The sequence below is a fragment of the Gymnodraco acuticeps genome, unplaced genomic scaffold (genome assembly GCF_902827175.1).
Source record: "Gymnodraco acuticeps unplaced genomic scaffold, fGymAcu1.1, whole genome shotgun sequence".
NCBI lineage: Eukaryota > Metazoa > Chordata > Actinopteri > Perciformes > Bathydraconidae > Gymnodraco > Gymnodraco acuticeps.
The window spans coordinates 169,286-193,402 of NW_022991381.1; the positions used below are offsets into that span (position 1 = coordinate 169,286).

General features: G+C 41.5%; 1 protein-coding gene and 2 long non-coding RNA genes across 3 annotated transcripts; 1 reads left to right on the plus strand and 2 right to left on the minus strand.

The window, feature by feature from the left end:
- Positions 1-5,085: 5,085 nt before the first annotated feature.
- On the minus strand, positions 5,086-7,645 carry rdh14a (retinol dehydrogenase 14a). Its single transcript, XM_034241258.1, has 2 exons — positions 7,223-7,645; positions 5,086-5,981 (listed from the first exon to the last, which is right to left on the minus strand). Exons 1-2 carry the CDS (start codon positions 7,463-7,465, stop codon positions 5,364-5,366), a joined length of 861 nt encoding a protein of 286 aa, XP_034097149.1. The 5' UTR covers positions 7,466-7,645; the 3' UTR covers positions 5,086-5,363.
- A 9,852-nt stretch (positions 7,646-17,497) lies between these two features.
- LOC117563106 lies at positions 17,498-19,613 on the plus strand. Its single transcript, XR_004571661.1, has 3 exons — positions 17,498-17,624; positions 17,762-17,916; positions 19,327-19,613. It is a non-coding gene; the product is annotated as an uncharacterized LOC117563106 (long non-coding RNA).
- A 1,410-nt stretch (positions 19,614-21,023) lies between these two features.
- Positions 21,024-21,529, minus strand: LOC117563101. Its single transcript, XR_004571660.1, has 3 exons — positions 21,461-21,529; positions 21,265-21,379; positions 21,024-21,087 (listed from the first exon to the last, which is right to left on the minus strand). It is a non-coding gene; the product is annotated as an uncharacterized LOC117563101 (long non-coding RNA).
- Between the last annotated feature and the right edge of the window lie 2,588 nt (positions 21,530-24,117).

The window sequence follows — 24,117 nt, forward strand, 5'->3', positions numbered from 1 at the left end:
ATTATATTTACAGCCCTAATAACATTCATTTTCTGGGCTCAATATGTGTCTTGGCTGTTTTCGTTGTGATCGCTAAATTCACCTTGTTCAAACACTGACCCAGATCGCTGGATCGCTAGAAACACCGCTGTCATCAGGCTGGCAAGGGCTGTTCCATGCTCTGCTCAACCTCCCGGCGGGAGGCTCCCGCCTTCCCCAATGGACTCAGTAGCGCCCCCTGCTGCCGTGGAGCATGTGCCAGCCACGGCGGAATATTATTATACATCCATGGGAATATTACTGCCAAAAGTCACGTCACTCACTCACGTGACTTTTGGCAGTAATATTCCGACATGAGAAGAAAACGTTTTGTAGTTGTAAAAACAAGTTTTGTACTTGTAAAAAAAAGTGTTGTAGTTGTAACAAAAAATGGTGTACTTGATTTACATGATTTTTTTAGAAAAATGTTATGTGTTTGTTTGATAGATACGTTTTTTCTTTGCAAAACTAAATGCATTAGTTTGTAGATGGTGTTTTGTATTTGCAAACTATAGGTTACTTATGTAACCCCAGTTCTCAGAGTAACATGAAGTGGACATTGAAAAGAGATGTGTCCCTTTTGAAGGCACCAGTCCTCAAACACCCTCCACTTACAGTCATAGAGAGACCTGGTGGAGGAAGCTCTTGCACTCTGAATAGTGTTTAACACCTTCTGAGGGAGCCCCACTGTAGAGCAGATCCGCCCCGAGGTTCATCACTCCTGGTACGTGCGTCGCTCTCAGAGAGAGGAGACGTCCGCAGCTCCATAAGATCAGTTTGCGTGCCAGCATGTGTAACTGGAGAGAACGCAAACCCCCTTGGCGGTTTATATACGATATTGTGGTCGTGTTGTCTGTCCTCACGAGGACATGATGTCCTCTGAGAAAAGGCAGAAAGCGTTTCAGGGTGAGGAACACCGCTAAAAGCTCCAGATAATTTATGTGTGACCGTTGGAGGTCTCTGCTCCAGAGACCCCTCACAGGTCGACCTTCGTATATACCCCACCAGCCCGTCAGACATGCGTCTGTGGTGACCACCTTCCGCGATAGGACAGCACCAATAGGCACGCCCCGTACTAGAAAAGTCGGGTGTAGCCAGTGGCGCAGTGCCATTACGCATTTCATAGTGACCATCACTCTCCGCGCGCCATGACGCGCGGGGTCCAATCTGAGGGCAGCTACCCAGCGCTGAAACTCCCTCATGTGTAAGCGTCCCAGTCGTACCACCAGAATGGCTGACGCCATGAGCCCCAGCAACCGCAGACATGACCTGAAGAGAACATATTTGTGTGGCTGGAAATGAGCGAGGCAAGCCCTGAAGGCTGTAAAGGGCACCGAATTCAGGCGTAGGCCCAGGAATAGTACAGTCTGGGCTGGAGACAACATGCTCTTTTCTGTGTTTATTGCGAAACCCAGGTCATACAGGTGTTTTACGAGGACATTCGTCTGCGTAATAGCCTCTTGCTCCGACTGTGCGAGAAGGAGCCAATCGTCCAGATAAGTTGCCAGGCGAATACCCTGTTGTCTTAACGGGGCTATCGCGGCTTCCGTACACCGTACAAACACTCGCGGGCTGAGAGACAGACCGAAGGGAAGTACTCTGTACTCGTAACAGACACCCTGAAAGGCGAACCTCAGATATTTCCTGTGTGGGTAATATACTGGGATGTGGAAATACGCATCTTTCAGGTCGACTGATGTGAACCAGTCGTTTTGGCGCACGAGACGCAACAGAGATGTGTGAGTGAGCATTTTGAATTTGTATCTTTTGAGATATTTGTTCAGAGCTCTCAAATCTAGTATAGGCCGAATTCCGTTCCCTCCCCGTTTGGGAACGAGGAAATACTTGGAATAAAAGCCGCTCTGACTCTGTTTGGCGGGTATTATCGATATAGCCTTCTTTTCTAGTAGCGAGAAAATCTCTTGCTCTAGAATATGGGCCGACTCTCCCCGGGCCTGTGAATACAGAATGCCCGAGAAGTGAGGGGGGTTGACAGCGAATTGGAGCCTGTAGCCCTGTGTTACTGTCTTGAAAACCCAAGCAGAATCTGTTAGCATCCTCCACTTTTCGCTTCTCAAAGCGAGCGGAGATGTCACAGCTCTGTCGTCTGCCCTCAGTGTCTCTATTTGTTGTGTTATGGGGCCTTCTAGTATCTGAACACGGTGGTACCCCAGGTTGACAACCACTGCGCATGCGCGTGGCGGTGGTGCCTTCACAATCCCGTCTATTGTCCGCCTTTTGAGAGAGGCCGTAGCCACTCTCAAAAGAGGGGCAGACGACAGACTGTTTATTGTTTTTCTTTTCATTTTTATTGACTGCGCCCTTGGCTTCAAGCCTTGAAACGACAGTGGAAAATGATTTATTTTGAAACAACAATGATGACATGTGTTTGTGTGACTTAAACAGGCAGCGGAACTTGCTGTCTTCGATGTTAAGTCCATTTCCCTGATGGCGCGAACTTGAGGATGACGTTCTGGCATCACTCGAGGCGGCGGGAAGATGGGGGCATGGTGGCACCCCGAAAACACATGAGCATCCAACACTGGAACGTGCTCTGGAGCTGGGGAACAGGGAACTTCCAGCTCCTTCATTGAGGAGAGGAGAGGAGGCTGTCAGGCCACCCGCTTCTTCTTCCTCGCCTGGTGGCTGAAAACCTGGGTCTGCTGCGCCTGAGTGGCAGCTGCCGGAACCGGAGATTTTCTTGGCCAGCTCCCTCTTGCCTCATGCCTGGGCTGGGGACCCGGGACGGGCTGCGGTCTCTGCTGCTTTGGTATTTTGAACCGGGCAGGACGTGAGACAGCTTGAGTGAAGGCCTGCCGCGGGACCATTGGAGGTGGCGGCTGGACCCTTCGGGGGAGACAGAGCTGGAGAGCCTTGTCTCCCTTCCTTTTTGACTCGCACCTCAGCTGCATTGAAGCTAGAGCGGAGCCAAATATGCCCTCGGGAACAATAGGCATGTCCAGAACATCCTCTTTTTTCAGGTCTGGAAGCTTCGTCAGGTTGAGCCACCTGGCTCTCTCCTGTACCACCATCATTCCCAGTGCTTTGCCCGTGGCTTGGACTGCACAGCGCTGCACACGGAGGCAAATGTCCGTCATCGCTGCGATCTCGTCCCACACGGCAGGCTCAGGTTTGCTCGACATGTCTTCGCAGAGCTCCGCCTGTTAGCGGTCAGCAGCGAGGAGACGTTGAGTGCCCTGGCGGACAAAGCTGTGGCTTTATAGGCCCGTTCGGTCATCGCTGACTGGAACCAGTATGCCTTTGCCGGTAGCATGGGGTTCCTGCTCGGTGTCGAAGCCAGCCTCGGTTGGAGGTGGGCTGCCACCAGCGGTTCCATGGGTGGCATGCGGAGCAGGCCGAGCCTCTCCATACCGTCACAGTCCAGGGAGGAGGCACCCTGGATTGGGGCCTTGTTGCTAAAGGGACGGTCTCTCCACGAGACACCTCGTCCAGCATCTCCGGAAAGACTGGAAGGAGCTGCCTCTTCGTCCTCGCTGCTTGGGGCAAGTTCTTCCCCTCGTAGCGAGATTTGGAGGTCTCCTTGGCCACTTCAGGCCATGGGATGTCCAGCCTGGACGCAGCACGTTGACACACGGCCTGCAAGTCCATGCTTAGGACGGGCGAAGCTGGTGTGCTCTCGCCCGGGGGAGCGGACATCGCTCCCGGCTTTGCAGCCTGAGCCGATGAAACGAAGATGTCATCCTCATCTGAGTCAGACAGGAGGAACTCAGAGGTATCCTCTTCGTCCTCCATATAGTCCAACTCCAGGACATCCTCCGCGGCTGGAACCATGGTGAGGTCCAATTGGGAGCCCCAGCTTGACACAGCGCGGGGCTCCGCTCTCGCGGCTCTTGCCGCCACCGGGTCCCAGCCTGAAACGGCGTGGGGCTCCGGTTCAGCGGCTGTCGCTGTTGTTGAGCCCCAGTCTGACACAGCACGGGGCTCAATCTCTGCGGCGGACGCCACCATGTCTTGATTGCCGGCCGGCGAATCAGCGGACATGAGGGGGTCCTGTCCCGACAAGCTAGCTTGGCGTGCTAACCGTTGGCGGAGGCTCTTAATGGTGAAGCGGGTACAATGCCCGCACGAGCCGGGGTTATCGATAGCCTCCCGGGCGTGTTCCAGCCCGAGGCAGGACGAGCAGACCTGGTGTGAGTCTGTGCCTGAAATCTTAAACCTACAGCCGCATAGCCGAGCCTCCGAGTCCCTGACTCCTCTGGTGTGAGGGAGAGACGTGAAGACTGAAGGGTCCTTTGCCTTGTTTAAAATCTCTGCTTGGGCTCAGCCTCTGGGAAATAATTAGCATGTACATGTCATGTGCTAGAGTATTATTAAACTATTAAATTATTAAACCCACTGAGATAACTTAGGCTACAGTTTACAATCTAATCACTCAGAGTCCTTTACCTCCCTGAGCTGACGTTATCTCTCTCAGTCCCACAGGAGAGGACTCTCCCTCTCCTTATTGTTGAAACAGCTAATCTCCGTTAGCTCCGAGCTAGCACCAGATGCTAACAACAACCCTGTAACTCTCTCAGTCTCTCTTTCTCTCTCTCTCGAATCGACCAGTGGCCTTTATTTGTCATGAACAATCAACAAATCTACGAAACAATGACACCAGCCAGGCTCACCTTCATCTTTTGGGAACAGAAACATCGCCACTTCGGCAGACTTGACATTACTACAGCCAGCGGCAATGCATCGCTTCCCGTGTGTTTTTCTTCACTGTCGCCTCCATTGTCAGGTTTTCTCGATTGGCAATCACTTCCAGTCGACTCCGACACACTTTCCAGTAAAATACTCGCTCAAAAACTTTGATAAATTCGACTTTGAAACAGAGAAACAATAAACTGTGATGAATGTAAACACTTCGGCGGCGACCATCTCGTGACGTCACGCAGTAGATCGCAAGCCACGCCCACGAAGGCGGAGGTCAACTGCGGATTTCCCTGCGGCAAATTCAAAACTCGTCAAATTCGTTGCTATTCCAACATCTTTTGATATGGGTTCCAATGGACAATTTTGGTCATTACTATACGTATTAGCATAACAGATCATGCACAGGCGCACACTTCACGGGGTCTTTAATGATTAAACATTTGAAATGAACCCGGAAAATTTGCTCAAAATGTATTACACCTGAATGTAGGTATTTTAACACATATTTAGCCTTTAACAACATTGTGCTTCCTGCAATTTGAATATTGCACCAGTCCATAATGTGATTTCAATACAATGTATTCATTGTGCAACCCTAAAACTAATTTCAACACTGAAAGGCACTGAATATTCACACATTGTTATGATTTCAGACAATTGTCTTTGGATAAGCATTCCTGAGGCTCTCACGTGGTGATGCCCACCATGACCTCACTAATGTCCCACAGTTTACTGGCCACCTCCCGGTCTGTGGCCTTGTCCAGCAGAACCTGAGGCTGACAGTCAGCAAAGCACTTCCCCTGAACACCGTCCACATCTGGGCTGCAGGCCAGAAACACTGAGGTGGCCGCTCCTTCTTCAGGGCTTTTAAACAGACTCCAGGAGAGCAGGTTAAACAGCGGCTTCGCCAACAGCGGGATGTGGACGTGCCTCCCCAGGTTGGTCCTCACGATGCCTGGGGTCAGAGCGTTCACAGTCACCCCGCTGCCCTCCAGGCGGTGACCCAGCTCCAGGGTGAACAGCAGGTTGGCCAGTTTGCTGCGGCTGTAAGCGAAGGCCTTGTTGTAGCTTTGCTCGCTGTTCAGGTCCTCGAAGTCGATGTGGCCGTGCTTGTAGAGTTTGGAGGAGACCACCACGATGCGGCTGGGGGTTGAGCGTTTCAGGAGGTCCAGCAGCAGGTGGGTGAGCAGGAAGTGGCCCAGGTGGTTCACCCCGAACTGCATCTCGAAGCCGTCCTTTGTCTTGGTGTAAGGACACTGGTAGATGCCGGCGTTGTTGATGAGGACGTCTAACCGAGGCTCCTCCTGTTCAGTGGATCACAATAAAGGAGGTTATCATGTTCTGTGTCAAAGATAAAGACAGGGCTTCAGACATTTAGAACATTCCCCAGCAAATCGTCTCAGTTCAAAATAGATATATGGATAATTTATTGTTGGGAAATTATTTTGTAACAGCAGCAATGTGTTCAGGCATTACAATATTTTGTAATAGTTTAAGGTGAAAAAAAAATAAAACATTAAAACAAAATAAATAAAAGATCAAAACCATCAACAGCAGCAAGTATGCATATCTACAGTAAAAAGGACATGAACCACTAATAATATAGAATGTTCACGATAAGTTAGACTGTTCTATAAAAGACCAATACATTGTAGCAGAAACATATGTAAATATATTGGTCTTTTTTCTGCTCCTTTCTTTAAAATAAAAAAGTGTTCTTCTTTCTATGTCTTTGTATGCACCATTGTATGCAAATTCCTTATCTGTAAACCTACTTGGTAATAAAACGGATAAAATAAGACAAGTCTTATTTGAACAGAACAGCACCAAATGAGTGAGGATCTAGCAGTTCTTGGCATGAGTGCTGTATTATGAATTATGGAAATTGAGGATTTCAATCGTATTTTGTCTCTGCATTTAACTAATCCTAGTATTAAGAGCAGTGGGCAGCAATTATATGGGTACATTGGTACTTGGTTGGATAGGGACTTGAACCAGCAACCCTCCAGTTCCCTAGACAAGTGCCTACAGGCTGAGCTGCTGTCCGGGAAATAATTGAATCTGAATCCATTCAGTGATGAATAAATCAATAAATGACTGACTATTGGAAGTAATGTAAAATTATTCGTAAATTATAAAAACTGTATAAAAAAAATCTGACTGTAATCAATAAAGACACACTAATAGCAAATTCAAATATACTGAAAATGTACTTTCCTAACCAATGTAGGATGGTCTATCGGCACCTATTTTTAATAAAAAAATAATAACATAATTCCCTGTTTTTCATTAGTTTTATAAGTCAAGAGACTGGCTTATATAGTTGAAAACGTATTTAAATATGTGATATTTGCAAATATAATATATGCCGAATTAATAGTGTTTTTTTCAACAAGGGACAAAATGTTGAATTGTGTTGGATATATTCTATAATTTTTAAGATTAGCCACGTAATTCATAAAAAGTTACGTTTTTTGAATGACGTTTGGCTTGACGTTATTGTGTACAGGCACCGGGGGGGTGTCAGCTCAGTCTGGGAATCTACCTTCATTATGTCCTGACAGAAAGTGTGTACAGAAGTGAGCGAGGCGAGGTCCAGCTGTCTGACGGAGAGCAGCGAGCTGTCTGCCCCGGTCTCCTGCTGGATCTCCCGGGCTGCCTCCTCAGCACTGCTCCGGTCCCGACAGGCCATTATGACACGGCCCTTGAGCTTCACAATGCCCGCTGCCGTAGATCTCCCTATCCCGCTGTTAGCACCAGTCACTATCACGGTCTTTCCGTTCATCATGTCGAGTGATTAGCCATGTCTTCAATGTCGAGGAGGCTTGCTTGGTAGCAAATGTATGCTGGGCATTTAAACAGTGATTCGGCGCCACTCGATGAAGTAGTATGCTTGAAATAGTGGCTCTGGGGAGCAACTTTACTCGACATTGAGAAACTGCCACAGTGCGGATGTTCAGTTCCTAACAACGACAACTCGTGTTAACTACCCACAATTCATAACGGGCAACAGTTGCCTTCATGGTACCTGGTAAAGTGGCTATTCAATGAATTGACTGGGATTCGGTTGCATTATCCTTTGTTTTAACATTGTCAGTGGAAGAAGTACTCATAATGTATAGTTAGGTGAAAGTAGCAATACTAAATTGCTACTTTCACATTAAAGTAAAAAGTAACATCTTTGCTTTTAAAAGGTGAGTAGAAGCAGTGGCGACTGGTCATTAGGGCACAGCCCTACCTAGTGTCAGCAGAAAGTATTACAAATAATGATTACAAAAAAATATATAAAATATATTTTAAGATCATGTTTAATCATCTGATTCGTCTGTACATTGCTGTTTTAGTCTGTGTTCTTCTAATTAATGTCTACAGTGTGCGCCTATTGAGCTGTTTAGAGCCATGTGGGACACAACCCGATCCTGCCCCTCCCTCTCCCTCTCTAAATGAATGGTGACTGTAAAAACTACACTGCAATTAGCATGTTATGGAAATACTCAGGTCAAGTGAAGTGCCTCAACATTGTTCTGAAGTACAATGCTACTATTCAATCATTTACCTTATTCTTAATAATTGCATTGTTTTAATAAAACCCAATTGGAAACATGTAGTGGATTATTGTAAAACAAAATTAGGCTTTTTATCTGTTTTAGCTCACACAGTCTGTGAATAGTTTTTACTATTTAAATCAATAAATAAAATCCCTCAATATCTATTGAGTGTCTGTCCATCCTGGGAGAGGGATCCCTCCTCTGTTGCTCTCCCTGAGGACACGTTTTTGTTTGTGAAACTCTCAATGAACTACATCTCTTGCACAACAACACACGTCACCAAGATGGTGGGACCCCCTTGAAAACGAGATGGTGCATCTCAAGGGGTTTATCCCAATGAATACAATTTATATATATATATATATGGTCATCATCACTACTGTCTTGCTAAACAAGGGATTGACTACCCTCACTATAACCACAATGAAACACGTCCAGAAGAATGTCATGCTAAGCTGCCTGCCTGCCTTCCTTTGATTCTCTCTGAACTGCCTGGTCTTTTTAATGTTTAATGTCAACCATTTGTGCAGATAGCATGAAGTACAAAAGATCGCCGATGCTAATGTAGCGTTAGCGTTAGCATTTCTCCCCCGGGCTTAAATTGTGTATTATAGAATGATCACACCGGTGTGACAGTAGCCTACTCTTCAAAGGGTTCACGAAATATGACTACTACTCTTACTGTTTAACATTTTGGGTTACTTAATGTTACTTCATATTAAGGCTAATACAAATGACAAGGCTAAGCCGGCTGTAATGCTAACTAACGGGCTTGCTACTAGCTAGGTAGCTAACTTGATCCAGCCACTCCTGGTCCTTTCATCAGACGGGAAGCGAAAGAACGAGCAAGACCCATTGCTGGTATGATAACAACCTGGTACTAAGCACACAGGCATCTTGTTAAAGTTATCTTATCTTAGCCAGCGCCATATAGATAGATTATATCTATATGGTGCTGATCTTTGCTATCTATTAGTGGAGGAAAACAATTGTGACATCACTTACGCGACTCTGGGATTTGTAGTCTTTCTAGTTGCGTCTTATATTTCAACAGTTTTACGACAAACTGTGACTTTTTTGACATTGAAATGATTTTTTAAGATTGATAAACATCATATGTGTAATTCATGGCACAATTCAAACGGGATCGAAAGATAATCTTTCTCTCTCCATTGACTTCAATACATAATTTTTCCGAAATAAGGTCCCATGGACCGGAAGTAGATGTAGATGGGCATGACTTTGCCACTCTATACGTAATCTTACTTCTTTCTTCTCTTTCTCTGTACCTGTTGGAAGTCTTTCCTTCAACAATGTGAGGGTCCAAGGACAGAGGGTATCATATTCGTAATCTTACTTATTTCTTCTCTTTCTCTGTATACTTATGTCCCAAATATGTATGATACTAACCAGGGGCGTCGCCTGGACCTGGAAACATTCGGGGCTTAGCCCACAGTGGCGGCGCTACAGTCAAATGTTCTACTGCAAGACTCCCCACACGCACATACACAATTGCGCCATCTGGTGTCACAAACGTGTGCCTGCATTAGCTTTGTTACGGCAATGGATTGTGGGAGATTCTCATAGCACGTGAGGATCTCTTGAGGGTAAGGTGCCTGTATTATCTCAGTGGACAAAATGTATGTTTTTATTTTATTAGGACAATAACGTACTGTTGTGTTTGTTTAGTTTAATGTTAATTGTTTAATGCTCACAGTCACAGCAACATGTTTTTAGTGTGATTGGCTATTTGTTTTATATGATTTATCAACGTGATCATCAATAGCTAATCTGAGCACCAGAACCCAGCTCACGAGTCCTTTTATGCCGTCCATTTAAATGCAGGTATGCGAGTTTTATACACCAGTTTATTTATGTTTAATATTTCACATTGCTCCACATGATGCCTTGACTACAAAGTCTTCCATGTTTCTACGCTTCTTCCTCTGTGTCACAGTTTCGGCAATATCAAGATCATTGCACAGGGCCTTGGTCTTGTCATAGACCTCATGTGCTTTCTCGTTACTTTGGTAACTTTTCAGTGTGTTCTCAACTGCTGTTTTGTAATCTACAACCTGCACCAAGTCAAGTGTTTCTTTCTGCAGGTATTTGTGCAGGCCCTGAGTGGTTGAGAGCAGTGTCTGGAACATGACAGCATGTAGATGGTACTGAATTTTCAAAGCTTGCTTTCCAGTCCCTTTGCTAGAGGGGCTGAAAGGCTCCCTAAAGTCTTGATCAAAGCAGGGAGGTTTTTGACATGCCCAGCGAACAAGTTGTTTGTCCCCTACCTCTAGCTGTTTCTGAAATGTTTGCAATCTCTGATGGTGGACAAGAGATGTGGAGAAGAAAGAGTAGAGACACTCCAGGAGATCAACGCAGGTATGTGAGTTTTGTACACCAGTTTGTATAAGTTTAATGTTTCACATTGCTTGTGAAAAATATACTACAGCTATACGATCACTGATGTTTTGTTGTTGACTGGACACTTATTTTGTAAAAGAGATAGCATGAGAGGATCTCTTAAGCAATGCAGCTCACGTGTCCTTTTTATATGCTGTCCATTGAAATGCAGGAAAGTAATCACCAGCTCTGAGTGATCTGTTGACGAGGGGACACTACACCGGAGTTACATAAGCAGAGATAAAGTGCTATTTTGGGGGGAACTCACCTCCTCTGGGGTCCCCCAGGAAGACTTTTTTTAAATACTGAAGTTAAAAGCATCAATCTTGTGCACTTAGAGAGCAACATTAAGAGATATGGATACATCTCTCAACACCCATATGTCAAAAAGAAATCAAAGAATCAGAAACGGGTTTATTATTTAAAAACACTTCATTTTCCAATTAAATCATAAACTATGTCAAATTATTAGAAGTTGTTAGTAATCAGATTAAACAGAAAAAAGGGATGGAAGGAGGAAATAATAATCCCTCATCACTTGCTGTTTTTTGCGGTTGAAATTATCTCTTTTGCTAGCCAAACATGCTGGATGGAAAGCAGTGATGTTTCACTTGCCTTGGCCCTGTATCTGCAGTCCCTAAATCAGTCATGTTACTCATTGACTCTTGTCTGTTCTGGTGTTCCTGTTCATTGTTGTCTCCATTGTCGTTCTTGTCTGTTGTATCTCCTTCTTGTGTGTCCCTTTCTCCTGTTCTCCTTTCTTCATCCTCTACTCTGTTTGGCTCATCTGTGATGACTGTGTAGGTAAACACAAACAAGTATGTATCAGTTTCCAGCTCTGTCAAATAAATGAATTTCAAGATACACACTTCATTAAAATGAGTGTCACCACACTGTCACAAAATGTAATACTAACCAATTGAAAATAGTTAAATTTACATCTCTTGTAGATATCACTGTTGGAGTAGTTATCTGCCAATAGGACAGAATCATTCCTATACAAATGCAGTTTGAGTAATTCACTTAATATATTTACTTAAAACTTTAATATAGTCATTTTCACTTAATACTCTAATATAGTGATCTTTCTGCATTCAACACTAAGGAAAGCTGTACAATTTGACATGATAATGAGGAAAAAAGGCCTCCGACAATGCAGATCATTTTTTGATCATATCAATTTTAAGATGCGGGTCAAGGCTTAATATTTGGGAGCATAGTGCAGGCATGAAAATCACTCACCTTTCGGCGAAATTCGCCGTTTTGAATCCAAAATAGGTCGTTTGTGTGATTCATGTAGATCTGCAATAAAAATAGTTTTGGGGTATGGGGGGGTCTGGGACCCGGAGTAATATGCGGCCGCGAGCTGTTATGTGCCATCATGACACGCATGGTGTTCTTTTTTTATATATTATAATGCAGCGCGAGCTGTGTGCTCGAGTCTTCCTGCCTGTCGGCTCTGCTCATGGATGTATAAGAAGGCTCTGCTGCTCCGCGATGATGGTCTAGCTTCAGCAGCCACATTACCTACGGGTGCGTTCGTTAATATTAACTGTGCGGTCCGGAGTCACTGTGGTACAGACTGGACCGCTGGTGAACAGCTGTTAGAACGGGCCGTTCAGGTGTTCAGCGCAGAGCTCCCTGTCGGAGCGGCAGAGCGTGATGTGCACTGAAAAGTTTTTCTGTCGCAATATTATCGTTGAGCTAGCTAGCTAGCATACATTGTCACTATCTGCTAACGTTAGCTTTAGCCTTCGTTTTCTAATAGTTTTTTTTTCATAGGCTATAAACGGAGGTGGTATAAGTATAGAGATTGTACTTGAGTAAAAGTAGAAGTACTCAGATCTTGTACTAGAGTAAAAGTAGAAGTACTCAGATCTTGTACTTGATTAAAAGCAGAAATACTCAGATCTTGTACTTGAGTAAAAGTAGAAGTACTCAGGTCTTGTACTTGATTAAAAGCAGAAATACTCAGATCTTGTACTTGAGTAAAAGTAGAAGTACTCAGGTCTTGTACTTGAGTAAAAGTAGAAGTACCAGAGTGTAGGAATACTCTGTTAGTAAAAGTACTGCATTCAAAATGTTCCTCAAGTAAAAGTAGAAAAGTATTCTCATCAAAATATAGTGAAAGTAGCGACAGTAAAAGTAGTCGTTGTGCAGATTGGTCCATTTCAGAATAATATATATGATATGTTTTATAATGATTGATCATGAAAGTGTTCTCAAAGCTGGTAAAGGTGCAGCTAGTTTGAATGACTTTGTATACTGCAGGGTAGCTTGTGGATTTACTCCAGGTGGAACTAAAGTCTGATTTAACACTTGATTATATTTCACATCATTCATCCAGATCTGTAAAGTAACTAAAGGGATTAATACATGTAGTGGAGTCAAAGTACACCATTTACCTCTGAACTGTAGAGGAGAAGAAGAACAAAGTAGCAAAACATTGAAATACTTAAATAAAGTACAAGTATCTCAAAATTGTACCCAAGTATAGTACTTGAGTTTATGAATTTAGTTACTTTACACCAGATGCCATAAAGATAGAAAGACTAAGCCTTGCATAGAGGCATGACAATAGATTTTCAAAATGCTCAACAGCCAAAATGATAAACCGACTGCTACACAATTAAAATAAATGCTTTTATATATTTCTATTAGATGTGACTCTTTAGCGTTTCTGTTATTATTAACACTGCTGCTTTAGTTGTTTTGACTGCTAAAATCCTGTTATTCCTCATTTTAAAGCCGATATTCCGTGGGGTCGGGGGGCTCGGGTCCTTGTCACCTTTTCCATACCTGATGAGTTTGCATCCCTGATAATACTAGTAACGAGGCCATAATATTTTTGACTCATGGCTGAAGTTAAGTTTCTCCAGCTCTCCCCAGGTTGGCAAAAAAATGCATCTCAAAATGCATCAGATTGATGCTTTAAAATATGGAATATTCAACATTTTTCTTCCGGGGGAGCATGCCCCCGGACCCCCCCTAGAGGGATAATATCCTTCTCACCTTTTTCACCCCTGACCCGTTTTCATGCCTGATAGTGTCCCTTGCTCCCTTTCAGGAGCCCCACTGGATTGGCTTTGATCTGAAATATTCGTATAAAAAGCTTGTTAGCTGGCTGTCCATCTCATAATGTTCACATAGAAACTAGCTGTCAATAGGAAATATAAATCAGAAGAATTATATTTTCATGCAAAATCTGTCACAAAAATAGGTTGCACATTTAAATGAAGGTGTTGTTATGGCAACGTCAGTGGCCAGACAGCCACATTTACTGCTGCAAATACGTTCAAACATGCTGTCGACACGTAAAGCAGTGGCTACTATGCCACCATTTCAGCTGACTTTTTCTCAGAAATACTGTCACATAACATCCATATATATATTTCAGTGCTAGGTTGATGCTTAGCTAAGCTAACTATGAAACACTTTAACTGACAGGACTCAGGAATCAGGATCAACTGTGTACTACTGTAAGGTAGCTTCTATCTTCATGTCGAACACTGACAGTAAGTCAACATTTCCCAGAGACCTTTCTTTGAAATCACCAAGTAACGCTAAAAAACACAACATTTAGATTGTATGACAAAGTGTTTATTTAATATATCTGGCTAGCTATAGCTACTTGCTAACGGTTTAGCTTACCCGCGCGATTCAAAGTAACGTCAACGTAGCTATAATGTATGCTTTGCTTACATGTTCGCATAACTTGTAATTTTACTGACAGGTACATACCTTGTTCATCTGGCTCAGGTGGTGGCTCTGGGGTTGTTGTGTGAGCCACCACTTGAGAATTGCCGTCTTTTTTATTAAAGAAATGTCTAATGCCCATCTTCAGAATCTCCGCGTCCGGGGCTGACAGTTTAAAGTTTAAACATTGTCACAGAGGAGAGGTACGTACCTGTCAGCCAATAAAACACGTTTATTTCCATGCAACTCTCTGATTGGTCTGGTGGCGTCGTCTTGCCTCTGTGTTGCATTCACTGAACATGGGAAATTACAATTCTACCGTCCGTCCTATAGGTAAAGTAGGTTAATGTATTATATTATTGAGGGAGAATTTGTCCGGGGCTAAAGAAAAAACGTCCGGGGCTAAAGCCCCGGATGCCTACCCCAGGCGACGCCCCTGATACTAACCCAGCTTGCTTGGATCATTTTTTTTGTGTCTGTCACTTGGCAGTTGTCGGCATTGAGGCGTCGCCTGCTATGGAATGTCATTTAAGCCAAAATTAAATAAATAAATAAATAAATAAATAATTAAATAAATACATATATATATATAAATATGCCTATGAAATAAATTCTGAAATAAATAAATGAGGCAATAAATATGTATACATGTACATTTAAATACACATTTATTTATTTCAAGAGACTTTTATTTCATAATGACACATTTATTTATTTCAAGAGACTTTTATTTCATAATGACACATTTATTTATTTGAAGAGACTCGTATTTCATAATGACATTTATTTATTTCAGATGACTTGTATTTCATGATGAGACATTTCCATTCCTTATATGCAAATGAACGGGGCGTGGTTAGCTCACAGATCCAGACCAAAGCAACAGCACCACAACACTGACTCAATAGCTTTTGTTTCACACTCCAGTACTCTTAAGTGGTTTGCAAACTGCCAATAAACCAAACCGGTTCAAGAACCATTCTTGTGATTTTATGGTGCTTAACTGGTTATTCTCTGGTCTTATCTGGTCCGCCCAATGCTGCTCTTCTGAGAGCAACCGCTCTGACAGCTCTCTCTAATCTCTACTGGGAAACAGCTAAAAGTCCTTCTGGAGGTAAGCAACGCTACACAATTACACCCAGTCTGAGAGTAAAAGATTTCTCGAAGGTTCGTTTTGCTTCTTACAACGTTAAGTTAATGTTAACGTAACCTTAAGTTTGCTAGGAGGCTATTGTTACGAGCTAGCTGTCTTAGCTAACAACAGTTAGCAGCTAACGTTTTCTGCAGTTTGTGTTGCCCCTGAAAAACGTGATGTAGTTATTTAAGGGTATGTTAAATTAACGTTATTTTACAAGTTGAGAGAGTTAAGTTGTGTTTAAAATCGTCAATGTAATGCACGTTAGAGGTTTTTAGTTGGACATGAAGTTAGCTAACGTTAGCTAACTCTACCAGGTTAGCATGTTAAGCTGTACTTTCTGTGGCAGCTAGCTTAATACAAAGAGGGGTTTTGTGCTTCATTGCAAACTTTTCTTTGTTAATCTACCTGAAACTGTAGGGACAGTTTATTTCTACTCAACTATACAGACCATTGTTGAGGAGATGCAAAACATACTGTAGCCTACATGAGTTGGGTCCAACATATACCTTGAGTAATGTTACTTTGCTGCTAAAAATGAAACATCATTATCAGATGAGGACATCACCAAAGTGTGTGAGCCTGTCAGGGGATTTGATCTGTTCTCTGCATGTCGTAAACACTGCTCTGGTATTACTTATCTTGTACAAATGTAAGTCTCGCTCTTGTCATCGTTCAAGCTTTGCATTTGAAGTCCTATGACTTGAAGGGAACGCCTTCCTGGCCTTCCTGACATCCAGGAAAAAGGTGAGATTCTAATACATTTGAATGCCAAAAGCAAGTTATTGTTTTTAACTTTTTAAATATGATTGTTTTGGGGCATTTCAGTTTTATTGGACAGAGGCAGTAGAGATCTACTGGAAACAGTGAAGAGGGAGGAGATGATATGCAGCAAAAGGCCCAGCCGGATGGTTGCTGCTCCGTGTGGAACGTGTTCTATCAGGTAAAGTACTTTGGTACCCAGTTATTTATGGTATTGAGTTTGAATTTAGCCTTTGTAAGGTAATTTCCAACAGTGCATTGTAAAGACTGAAAGATGTAAAGCTTCACATGATTTGGTCTTTTACTTAAGAAGATGTTTGTCCTCCTGTGTTGTCTTATTTCCTTATCTTTCTTTCAGGTGTAACTTCTACTAATGGTTGTACAGAGACCTCCTCCACCTCTTTGCTGTCTTACTAGTCAATCCTTCTGATCAGGTCCTTTCCTAAATAGTGGTAAGTTTTACAGTTCAGTGTACGTTATTTTAGCAACTTAATGCTTTACCGCTGTTGAATAAACCCTATATTGCTAGTCATTTTATTAAAACTACGATTTGTAAACTTTTTGATTCCAATTACAATAATCTTTTTGTTATAATTGTAAAACATATCTTAACATCCATCAGCAATCAATACAACAAATCATCCAACACTAAATAGAAGAAATCTGGACATATTTCTTTTGATACAGCAGCATGTGTTGGGACTGCTCATTGATGTCATCAAGAGCCATTGAGTCTAGCTTTTGTAGTCGGCCTCTCAGAATGTTTATCATTTATTTGTATCTTAACATTCCTATAATCATTAGTTTTTTTATTGTTGATATTGTTTTGTTCTTTATTTTTGTTGTGAGAATCATTTTGCAATTATTGTGTAAGTGCTATATAAATAGTTATACTAATATTATTGTTGTTACTATTATTAATAATGTCTTCTTTGTTTTCTTTATTCATCGCTGCAGAAAGGATCATGCCAGCCCACATCAAACACCTGATCAAGAACTTGTGAACCTCACTGCTGCAGACACCTGTGTGATATTCCACTCTGACTGGAACCCTCAAAATGACCTGCAGGTACGATATATATATCTGCTCTGTCTGTCCTAAAGATAGTTCAATAGGGCTACAACAACAACAGTCTTTCCGTTTATTCCCTCGGTTCTTTAAGTGTATATTTTCCCATGTAATGCTTAAAGACGTTGAACAGCAGCTGCACATAATGCTCTTTTGACCCCTCTTTTAATTTTTTATTTCAGGCTCAAGCTCGGTGTCATCGTTTGGCCAGTCTAAGGCGGTGGAGGTGTACCGTCTGATCACTAGAAACTATGAGAGGGAAATGCTGGATAAAGCTAGTCTGAAGCTCGGGCTGGACCGTGCCGTCCTGCAGAGCATGAGTGGGAACAACAACGGGGTGAGAAAAAGAAAATCTGTCATATTTCTAGATGCCAAGTCATCTTTGGGTCAGTTGCTGTTGCAGTACGCTTAGTTTATTTTCAAAAAGAGTTTTCTAAATCCACTTGTGTAAATGTCTCTCTGCGTCGCTTTTAGCCGGTCCAGCAGTTCTCCAAGAAGGAGATCGAGGACCTGCTGAGGAAAGGAGCCTATGGATCATCGATGGACGAGAACGACGAAGGCAATCGCTTCTGCTAGGAGGACATCGATCAGATCCTGCAGCGAAGAGCCACCACCATCACCATCACCAGGTATGTTCTTAGCAGCACGAGCCACTTGCTCTTTGTGAGACACCAAGTACTTGGTTATTTGAAATGTAATATTGATGATGTAATAATTAAAACTAGGGATGGGTACAGAGCCCCAGTATTAACGGGGCCCCGGGGCTGAATTATTAAAGACCGTGGTACCGTTAACGTCCAACGTTATCGATCTTTTTATCGGTACTGGAGACATTTAAAAAATAGATGTCATATGTATTATATCTACATAAACATTATATCGCAGTCTTACTGTCGCCAACTCCGTTTCTAATATGCAATAAGACTACAAAGTGCGTCTATGATTTAATTTCAATCTTTCCAATCCAGACGAGAGATCTCTCTCCCCTATCGATGTGCGAGGGGGTGGGGCAGTTTACACACAGAACCTGCTACATGAACGCAACACACACACACACACACACACACACACGCACACACACACACACACACACACACACACACACACACACAAGGCGGAGAGAACAAGCGCCCCGAGCGTAGTTATGTTACCCGTCTTGATTATGGATGTATAATAAGAACTAGATACAGCGTCGGAGGAGGGGCCTCGTTCTTTCCTATGAGAGCTGCTCATTGGAGCATGAAGTCAAAATGGCCCAACTTTTGAGAGAGCGAAACGTCACAGATTACCCGTCATGCCTTGCTGTCAGAGCAGAAGAACCCGTTTGTGTGCTCACAGAGCATGCGCCCCTTAAGCCCCGCCCCCCGAGCACACACTCTCGGCTCACTAGAAAGAATGGAGAGAGAGAATAAATCTAGATTCGGCTTTTAGTGCATTTCACAACTTTAAGGACTTAATGATTCTAGGGCTATACAATAGTTCATACTGGGTCGTTTATTTAGTTTTTAAAAAATTATCCACCGAGTTACAGAGGTCTCTTTCCCAATGTTAGTCAACGGGAAAATGTATTTCTGGGCCGGTCGACGTCACAGACTGATAAGGAAATTGTAGTACCGCCGTTTGGACACAACGAATATTTTCCTCAGAGTCCGGCGCACTTCCTGGGGGCTTTGTCTTGAGGTGGAAAATGCTTGTTGCCAAAAGTGCAATAAGAGTTTAGCATGTAAGGGCGGTAAGCGGTAACACGAGCTATTTGTCTAAACATTTAACAAAAGTGCTCCACATTCAGACGGAGGAATGCACCGGGTTCGACTGTCTTTCTAGTAGCTCTGTAGCCCCATCCACGAGTAACGTTTCCACGTCAGGTGTTATGTATGCTAGCAGCAACACACGGAGTTAACTCAATGATACAAACATGGGTTAATGATTAGAGGTAACTGAGTTATTTATTTTGTTAAAGTTACAGCTATTCTGTTTGCAGTTCTATCATCACATAATTGAATACGATTTGTTAAAACATTGTTGTTTCTTATTTTCAGTTTGCTTCAAGCAGTGGCTGTACGAGAAAGACGTGGAGGACCAAGAAATGCTGGCCAGATTTGCAAAGACCGGAAGATACATAACAGAGAAGATAATGGATATTAAAAAGAAAAATAAATTTTTTTTTTATAATTTCTTTGTTGCTGTTTACATTTTGAATTATATTTGTTATTTTTAAATCAAATGCATCTATTTTAGATGATATATTTATTTAGATGCAGGTTTTTTTTGTAATATTATTGTATTAAGTATAATTTATTAAATAAAAATACTGTTATGAACACTATACAATGTCTTTATTTTGATAGTTACCAGAATACATTGTATATTTAATACTAACATAAGCTGGTGATAGATAAATGCTGGTCTGCTGGTATGCCAGCAGACAAATATTTATACAGAAAGAAACAGAAGGGAGGAAATGATGATAGCTAGACTCAGAATAAATCACACAGCATTGAATGGTACGTCATGTCATGGGGAAAAGTAACAGTGACAAGTGTAGGAACTGTGGAGTTAAAGAACATGTGGAACATCTATAAAGCTGAAAGAGAAAAGCTAAAGGATAACGTTTTAGAGGCAGAGAGGGAATGGAGTGTGGTTGGTATTTTGGGAACAAAAGGAGAGGGAGAAAGAGCTACCAGAAAGGCACTGTTTACCTTTAGTGAAACTGGGGTAGGTAAAATTATCTAACATTAGGTCAAGAAAGATCATAGATTGTTGTTTTGTTTTGTTTTATTTATTATGTTTTTTATTTATTTATTTTTGGATTAGATCGTAGATACGTCCATGAGTTAAGAGTTGGAATGATATGATGATTCACACTCATGTACAGTAGGTGGCGGTATGCACCTTAAAGTTGTTTGCAATCCGCCAAAAAACCGAGAGAAGAAGAAGTCAACTGGTTTGCCAACGGACAATTTACACCGAAGAAGAAGAAGCGAACATTTCTGGCGGGTGAAATTTAGAGTATCAGATTACATGCGATGTGTGACTCTGAGAATTTAGTAGTTTGCTTTATAGTCCTTCTCCATTTTCTTCCTCTTCTCGAGTAGTCAGTGTGGTGCTGTTGCTTTGGTCTGGGTCTCTGGATCTGTGAGCTAACCACGCCCCGTTCATTTGCAAATAAGGAATGGAAATGTCTCATCATGAAATACAAGTCACCTGAAATAAATAAATGCGTCATTATGAAATACAAGTCATCTGAAATAAATAAATATGTCATTATGAAATACGAGTCTCTTGAAATAAATAAATGTGTCATTATGAAATACGAGTCTCTTGAAATAAATAAATGTGTCATTATGAAATAAAAGTCTCTTGAAATAAATAAATGTGTATTTAAATGTACATGTATACATATTTATTGCCTCATTTATTTATTTCAGAATGTATTTCATAGGCATATTTATATATATACATATGTATTTATGTATTTATTTAATTTTGGCTTAAATGGCTTCTATTTAGTGTTGGATGATTTGTTGTATTGATTGCTGATGGATGTTAAGATATGTTTTACATTTATAACAAAAAGATTATTGTAATTGGAATCAAAAAGTTTACAAATCGTAGTTTTAATAAAATGACTAGCAATATAGGGTTTATTCAACAGCGGTAAAGCATTAAGTTGCTAAATTAACGTACACTGAACTGTAAAACTTACCACTATTTAGGAAAGGACCTGATCAGAAGGATTGACTAGTAAGACAGCAAAGAGGTGGAGGAGGTTTCTGTACCACCATTGGTAGATGTTACACCTGAAAGAAAGATAAGGAAATAAGACAACACAGGAGGACAAACATCTTCTTAAGTAAAAGACCAAATCATGTGAAGCTTTACATCTTTCAGTCTTTACAATGCACTGTTGGAAATTACCTTCCAAAGGCTAAATTCAAACTCAATACCATAAATAACTGAGTACCAAAGTGCTTTACCTGATAGAACACGTTCCACACGGAGCAGCAACCATCCGGCTGGGCCTTTTGCTGCATATCATCTCCTCCCTCTTCACTGTTTCCAGTAGATCTCTACTGCCTCTGTCAAATACAACTGAAATGCCCCAAAACAATCATATTAAAAAAATTAAAAACAATAACTTGCTTTTGGCATTCATATGTATTAGAATCTCACATTTTTCCTGGATGTCAGGAAGGCCAGGAAGGCGTTCCCTTCAAGTCATAGGACTTCAAATGCAAAGCCTGAACGATGACAAGAGCGAGACTTACATTTTACAAGATAAGTAATACCAGAGCAGTGTTTACGACATGCAGAGAACAGATCAAATCCCCTGACAGGCTCACACACTTTGGTGATGTCCTCATCTGATAATGATGTTTCATTTTTAGCAGCAAAGTAACATTACTCAAGGTATATGTTGGACCCAACTCATGTAGGCTACAGTATGTTTTGCATCTCCTCAACAATGGTCTGTATAGTTGAGTAGAAATAAACTGTCCCTACAGTTTCAGGTAGATTAACAAAGAAAAGTTTGCAATGAAGCACAAAACCCCTCTTTGTATTAAGCTAGCTGCCACAGAAAGTACAGCTTAACATGCTAACCTGGTAGAGTTAGCTAACGTTAGCTAACTTCATGTCCAACTAAAAACCTCTAACGTGCATTACATTGACGATTTTAAACACAACTTAACTCTCTCAACTTGTAAAATAACGTTAATTTAACATACCCTTAAATAACTACATCACGTTTTTCAGGGGCAACACAAACTGCAGAAAACGTTAGCTGCTAACTGTTGTTAGCTAAGACAGCTAGCTCGTAACAATAGCCTCCTAGTAAACTTAAGGTTACGTTAACATTAACTTAACGTTGTAAGAAAGCAAAACGAACCTTCGAGAAATCTTTTACTCTCAGACTGGGTGTAATTGTGTAGCGTTGCTTACCTCCAGAAGGACTTTTATCTGTTTCCCAGTAGAGACTAGAGAGAGCTGTCAGAGCGGTTGCTCGCAGAAGAGCAGCATTGGGCGGACCAGATAAGACCAGAGAATAACCAGTTAAGCACCATAAAATCAAAAGAATGGTTCTTGAACCGGTTTGGTTTATTGGCAGTTTGCAAACCACTTAAGAGTACTGGAGTGTGAAACAAACGCTATTGAGTCAGTGTTGTGGTGCTGTTGCTTTGGTCTGGATCTGTGAGCTAACCACGCCCCGTCATTTGCATATAAGGAATGGAAATGTCTCATCATGAAATACAAGTCATCTGAAATAAATAAATATGTCATTATGAAATACGAGTCTCTTGAAATAAATGTGTCATTATGAAATACAAGTCTCTTGAAATAAATAAATGTGTCATTATGAAATACAAGTCTCTTGAAATAAATAAATGTGTATTTAAATGTACATGAATACATATTTATTGCCTCATTTATTTATTTCAGAATTTATTTCATAGGCATATTTATATATATATATATATGTATTTATTTAATTATTTATGTATTTATTTATTTAATTTTGGCTTGAATGGCATTCCATAGTATTCGTAATATGTGTGTGTTAAATGATGTCACTCATATAATGTTAATGCAGGTTTTGCTTTGCCTTCAATGTAGCCTAGAAAAGCAAATGGCACTAAAGGATGAGTGACGCTTTGCTTAATCTCCATAACGCAGAGAAGGAAGACTGCACATCCATGCTTAACAAGCTTCTTACAACTTTTGTGCATGTACTAGTCAGTGATGCTAACGTAACGGGAAGGCAAGTTAATTTATTATTTATATGGTGAACTTAAAATATATGATAACGTGACAGTCTGTAACATGCCCATGAAAAAATATAAATAAAAGGCTGGCTAAAGCTAACGTTTGGAGTTGGTGACTATGTATTCTTAGCTATAGCTTAACGATTTATTAAATAATATTGCAAAAGTAACGTTGACACATTCACTGCACATCTGGTCCTCAGACGGAGTGCCCAGAATCTGCTCTGCTGCTCCGACTGAGCTCTAATCTGCATATCCGAGCGGCACGTTCCAACCTCTTTATAAACAGTCTATGGTAGGCCTACCCACCGTAACAACAGCGCTCTGCATTCACCAACGGTCCAGTCCAAAATATTCAACTTTTTCTAAAATGTTGCAACAAATTTGCGCAGTTTACAGCATTCACACGCATTTTCAGCAGGAAAAGCATTGTTCTTTTTCAAATCGACCTTTTTTAGTTTATTATAGAAAGCGTTTGAGGCCAGCCGTTTGTGACGAGACAAAACGCATACAAAAATAAAATGCATTTTTCTTACATGACTTTATTTTTTTTTAAAAAGATGGTTTTAGCTATAAAAAAAATAATCATGACGCTAAATAAAACATTGAGATCACATTAAGACTACATCATCGTGTTCCATGGCGACAGATCGCCTAACATTGAACTTTACCAACTCATATCATGTGGTGGAAACTCCATAGAATCCATCGGTACCACTTTACAATAAGACTACCCTTATAAAGGATTCATAAATGGTTTATAATTAGGTTATGAATTAGGTTGTAAACACTTTATTAATCATTAAGAACCATTTATAAACCAGTTCTAACATAGTTTTCATACATCAACACAGGCTCACTATTTGGCAAGATGACTAAGCCTTATATTGGCTAGCTAGCGAGAATCAACTCAGTGAACAACAGATACCAAGGAAGCTGGCTGATGAAGAAGACGAAGTAAGCTAGGTAGCCAATAGAAGGCTTAGCAGTACAGATAAAAGTGGGCTCACTATTTGGCAAGCAACCAGTCACAGTTGCCCTGTTTATCTCATGTCTTATAAAAGCTTA